The following is a 6,000-nucleotide window of genomic DNA, read 5'->3' as shown; positions in this document are numbered from 1 at the left end:
AGGTCAAAACACACACAATATTTGAAAAGGAATCTGACCAAATAATAGTGTAGGTACAATAAGTACCTAACCAGGACAGGGACAAATTCGACAACATAAACTTAATCTTATTATGTTTCCTTATTCCATTCTGAAGAAACAAATAGAACAACTCTCCAGACTCTCCTAGAGTGAGCTTTAGAAAAATGACTTCAACTGAAACCTGCCTCACTGCCTCATGTGTTTTGTATCCTTTTGGATAATAGTTTGGGTAGATTCTAGAACGCCTTAATGAATTCTTCCTGTGAAAAAAAAAAAATAAATAATAATAATAATAAAAAATAAAAACATCGTCGATAACGTACAGGCGATGAGTTCATTCTCACCCTAAATAGTTCATTCTCACCTGTGTTAGCTCCAGCAGTGTCTGGACTCATGTTCACATTAGGTTGACCTGGAGTTTGATTGTAGAAAGCGTTCTGAAAAGCGTTATTCCCGCTTGCATCATAGTTGTGTCCATACTCCTGTCCATGTCCTTCATAATAATGTTTATTATGACAGTTCTGATGATGGCTTTGCATATTCTCATGGGTAACTGGAGCAGCTGTATAGTTGTTATTCATAGCCTTACCATTGTATTCATGCATGGCGTAGTCATTATTTGTGTTGTTATAGTAGGCGTGGTTTTCATTATAGTTCTGTACATTGTAGTTCATGTTGTAGTTGTAGTTTTCGTAATAGTTTCCGTTGTAGTTGTAGTATTGTTGATTATTGTTGTTGTAGTTTTGCAACGGGTAGGTTTGTCGCGTTGAATTGTTCGTTGCTGATTGTCTTGGATTGTTCGTCGTTAGTTGATTATTCGCTACTCTTTGATTTGCATTTGTTCTATAATAGTCTCTACTTGGGTACCTATAGGTGTTTGAGGTTTGCGTCCGACAGTTGTAGTTTTGTGTGTAACTTTGCTGTTGAGGACTTAGATGTGGTGATAGATTGTTATGGTGTGGTGATGATAAGTGCGATATATCACTTTGTGGTGATATACTCGTGTTGGGTGAAATGTTCTTGTGTTTTACTATTTGTATGAGCGACTTTTGCGTCATGATTGTTGTGGTAGTGTTGCTATTTGGTGACATGGAGGGGATGTTGATTGGTATTGGTGATCTACATGATTTGATTTTGCTGTACAGGCTTGTTGTATTCGGACTACGAGTGTTGAAACTATTTGTTACTTTATCATCTTTAATTGTTTTGTTTGGACTTGAACAATTGATTTGTGTACATGTCGAGCTCATACAGTTTGTATTACACATACTTGTTTTGTTATTGTTATAATTGCAGTACTGAATGTTGAACAATTGATTTGTGTACATGTCGAGCTCATACAGTTTGTATTACACATACTTGTTTTGTTATTGTTATAATTGCAGTACTGAATTTGTTCTCTAGTCGTCTCTCTAATGTGTTCTATATTTTGTTCTATTTTAATTATAATGTTGTCTTTACTATTCAGCTCGGGTGGTGGTTCGTCCTCGTGAAGTTTCGTATTGTATTCGTTATTACTTCGGGTATCATCGTTATAATTACTATGTTGACTACTTATACTAGATATTGCACTGTTACTTATATTATCACAATTCGCTGCAGGTTTGTCTTCTTTGTTTTTGGTTTTGTTGGTGGTGTTATTGTTGTTGATTTTGTTGCTATCCGTGGATGCAATGGATTCTTTCTCTTCGTCATGGTCGTTATCGTTTTCATTATCATTCTCGTTATCATCATTGCCTTTGTTCAATGTTTGTCGTTTGTGTTTCATTCTTCGGTTTTGGAACCACACTTTTACCTGTGAGAACAGTATCCGTGGATGCAATGGATTCTTTCTCTTCGTCATGGTCGTTATCGTTTTCATTATCATTCTCGTTATCATCATTGCCTTTGTTCAACGTTTGTCGTTTGTGTTTCATTCTTCGGTTTTGGAACCACACTTTTACCTGTGAAACAATATCATTCTCGTTATCATCATTGCCTTTGTTCAACGTTTGTCGTTTGTGTTTCATTCTTCGGTTTTGGAACCACACTTTTACCTGTGAGAACAGACAAAAGAATTGAACAATGTTATTAGATCCAATAGCCTCTCCCTCCCTCCCCTCCCTTTGCTGAGAAAAAAATGAAGTGGAGGAGAAAGAGGAGGGGGAAAAGACAGAGGTGAAGGGAAAGAAATAGAAAGAGAGGGAGATGAAGAAGAGTGGGAGGAGGAGAATGAAGGAGAGGGAGAAGGGGAAGAATGAAGAGGAGTAGGAGAATGAAGAAGAAGGAGGTGGAGAAGGAAGAGGAGGAGAAGGAGAAAGAGGAGGAGGGGAGGTAGGAGGAATAATATTGCCAGTAAAGTGGAGGTGGGAGGAATTGTGGAGGGGGTAACTTGAAGTAGTTTAAGGAGGAGGAGGAGGAGAAAAAAATCTGCATTTTTCTTAAATTTAAAAAAAAAGAAGACAACAAAATTCTCGTACCTATGTAGATGTGGCTTTTGACTCTTTTGCTGCCCTCACATTGAGGTTTGTTGACACTGTTTACTCGTACACCATTACTTTAAGCACCAGCCACCCACTACAGAGTCTCCCATATTTCATTGATATGATACAAGATTATGATCGAAAAAAGGAGGCGATCATAGCTCTTGAGAAGACGAACTTTCAGCTTCCCCAAAACCTGCATTGTTTTTCAGCAAAAAAAAAAAAAAAAATCTATCTACCTTTTTGCTGATATTGAAGGTATAGTGAGTTATGAACTAGTGAGCTTAGATCGTTGACTTTAGCTGCCGCAAAAATGTTCTTCTACCTTCTTTGCTGATACTGGAGATGTAAAATGAGATAGTTAAACGAGGAGCTGGGTGCAAAAAGGGCAATAAATGAAAATCATCAAACTGAGATATTTAACTTCTAAAGTTTTCAATTTTCATCAAAATCCTTGAAAAGTATGTTTACAAAAAACGCTGTAACTCATCGAAAAAAAAAGTTATCACTGCAGTTCAAAAGCTGGAAGATAGAGCGCACCACGTTCTATTCAAAAACCCGTTTTACGCAAAAAGGGCAAAAAATCCATATTTCCCTTTTTGCATCCAGCTCCTCAATTTAGCTACCTCTGATAAGAGCTAGAACACCTAAGATAAGCAACGTCAAGAGTGTACTTTTTTCCCTGTCTCATTGTTTACTATCCGGCCATTTAGAGAAAACGAAAACGGAGAAAGAGAGAGAGAGAGAGAGAGAGAGAGAGAGAGAGAGATAGAGAGAGAAGATGAAGTAGAAAATACGACAAAGAAGAGGAGAAAAAGAAATTAAAAAGGAGAAATGGAAGAAGAATAAAAAGGAAAAAAGAAGAGGAAATAAAGAAGTGACAAGAACATCAAGAAGAAGACGACAAAAAAAAAGAACTAAAAAAGAAAAAATAGGAGGGGAAAGAAGTGAAATACTAAAAGAAGAAGAGCAGGAACAAGAAGAAGAACAAGAACAAGAGCAAGAAAAAGAAGAAGAAAACGACGAAAAAGCAGAAGAAAAAAAAAGGAAAAAAAGAGCTAGACATTTCTGAGGGAGAGTGAGTGAGAGAGAGATCTTCCTCTTCGTCTTGTGGTCTGAGGATAAATCTACTCTTCTCTTTATCCTGGCGAGTAGTTTAGTTTCTTTGTAAATTATATTTTTCTTTTTTTCTTCCTTCTGCTTACTTTATTTCTTAGTGTTCTTGGTACTTCCTCTTTCATTGAAAAGGAGAGAAGGAGCTCTGTAGCTCTGTTTGTTTGCAATTTATAAGGAGGGGTGACAGAACGGCCTATTAGTTCGGGTTTTCAAGGTAAGTGAGAGAAAAGTTTTGGGTTGGAAACATTTTGATTAAAGGTGAAACAAAAACAATTTGATTTTTGTGGAAAATATTTTCCTGTTTTTCAGACCCTATGGTCAAGTCCGTCTCAGGAAGTTGGGTACAACGACATAATTATGTACCTGAATATCCCTCATCTGACCCCTACAATTTAGGGGCCCTTAGCTAGCTCTCTGGCCTTGATGACACCTCTTGGTATCCTCTTAATGGGATAGTCTATGGACTCACAGCTTTTCTCTGGAATAAACCTGAGTATGCGGACTCTTTAGAGGTGCTGCAGGTTAATTTTAGAGAAACTGGGGAGGTTGAAATATACCAGTGAGGGTACTTCTAGGTTCCATCAAGGCCAGGGTATAGCAGCTTGGGCAGGGGAAAAAATACTGGTCACAATAGATCTACAGAGGTCGCAGTGTTAATTGCATACTCTCTTGGGAGAGGAGCAACCAGTCCTATAATAGAATAGAATAGAACTAAGAAATATTTTTAGTTTACCTATCTGCTTCGCCGTAACTGTCCATTTATCAGATTTTGATTAAATTTATGGGTATATTAAATGAACTTTTAAACTTTTATTTTATTGATAGGTAAATTAGAAGTAAAATAAATGAAAATCCCTCAAATGAAGATCCCTCTATTGACCTACGTATTCCTCTATCAAACCTTCGCTTTCGGGACGATAAGACCTTAGCAGTTACAGTTCCCTCTATCAAAGCTCTAACCCCCGGGGTGACAAAGTAATAGTAATAATAGTGCTTATTTATACTGCTCGCATAGGACTGAAAAGTCCCTTTACTCCAGCAGTAGGCTACTACTATTATTGTGGTCAAATTCTCAAATTATATGAGGATAAAATTCCATACCTCGGCTGGGATTGAACCCACGCCCTCCTGTTTACCAGGCGAGCGCCTTGACCACTACACCACCGAGGCAGGCAGGTAATAAGCTCTTAAAATATCTTCTAGATTTGTTATCCATATTACAGACAATTCAACTTCTTCAAAGAAAGTATGGCTCTTATTTACACCTCTAGTGTAAAGGGACTTTCAGTCCACTTTTTTTTATGACAAATGATTTATTAGGTAAATTTACCCCATGCTTTTTTTACTTTCTATTACTACTTACAGTATAGTGAGCTATACTAGTAATGAAAGTATTGCATACAGTCCATTTTTTTTTTTTTTTTTTTTTTCTTTTTTTCCCCTTTTTTTTTTTTTTTTTTTTTTTTTTTTTGACAAGCTGACATGTTGTGTATAATATTTTCTTTTTCTTTCATTATTGGAAATCTCTCTCTCTCTCTTTCTCCCTCTCTCCCTCCCTCTCTCTCTCTCTTTCTCTCTCGCTCGCTCTCTCTCTCTCTCTCTCTCTGCTCCTTTTCACTTCATTTCTACTTTATTTTCAAATGTTGCGCTAAATTATTCATTTGGTGTCTGATGACCTCTTTCACTTTTCAGCGAATTTTCACTTTGTGTTAGAAGAAGAAGACGAAGGGGGAGGAGGAGGAGAAGAAGAAGAGGCAAAATCAAGAGAGACACAAAAACATGTATTCTGTAGGATCAAATATATAACAGGGTGGTTTTAAAATTTCGTTTGGAAAATCCTAATACTTTTGATTCGATGGGCCAGAGGAGAAGACTGACCTGTGTAGTCTTCACCTTTTCGGTAACCTCAAGCTTATTTAGTGAACACCCTGTATGTTTTATTGTAGTGGGTTAACATTGATTCCCTAGGGTCTAGTAACACGGTGAGTAGTGAGTTGAAAAATGATTCAATTTGAACTGTTTTTCTTCTCTTTTTTTTTCTTCTAGGTATCTTCTCTTTATCTCATTTTCCATCTTCTCCTTCTTCTTCTTCTTCTTCTTCTTCTTCTTCTTCTTCTTCTTCTTCTTCTTCTTCTTCTTCGTCTTCTTCCTTTCGTTCTATTTCCTTCCCTTTTTAGTCTTTTTTTTCTCCTATACCAATCTTCTTCCTTTCTCTTCTTCCTCATCTCCTTGTTTCTCTTTCATCATTCTCTCCCTCTCATTGTCCATCTTCTTCTTCTTATTCTTTTCATCCTCGTTATACTTTCTTCTTTTACCTTCATCTTCTCTCTCCCCTCTCTGTACCCTCTTATTCTCTCCCACTTTCTGTCCGTCTCTCTCTCTCTCTTATCAACTCCTTATT

The 6,000-nt window shown here is 37.0% G+C and overlaps 1 protein-coding gene across 1 annotated transcript in view; it reads right to left on the bottom strand.

Moving 5' to 3' along the window:
- Positions 1–1,751: 1,751 nt before the first annotated feature.
- LOC103524705 (homeotic protein proboscipedia) overlaps positions 1,752–6,000 on the bottom strand; it is a 63,834-nt gene continuing 59,585 nt past the window's right edge. Inside the window, exon 4 of the mRNA XM_026820033.1 lies at positions 1,752–2,057. Coding sequence (XP_026675834.1) covers positions 1,752–2,057 — 306 coding nt within the window. The remainder of the gene's footprint in view (positions 2,058–6,000) is intronic.

Source organism: Diaphorina citri, unplaced genomic scaffold (assembly GCF_000475195.1).
Source record: "Diaphorina citri unplaced genomic scaffold, Diaci psyllid genome assembly version 1.1 scaffold116, whole genome shotgun sequence".
NCBI lineage: Eukaryota > Metazoa > Arthropoda > Insecta > Hemiptera > Psyllidae > Diaphorina > Diaphorina citri.
This window is presented reverse-complemented; position numbering and strand designations above follow the sequence as displayed.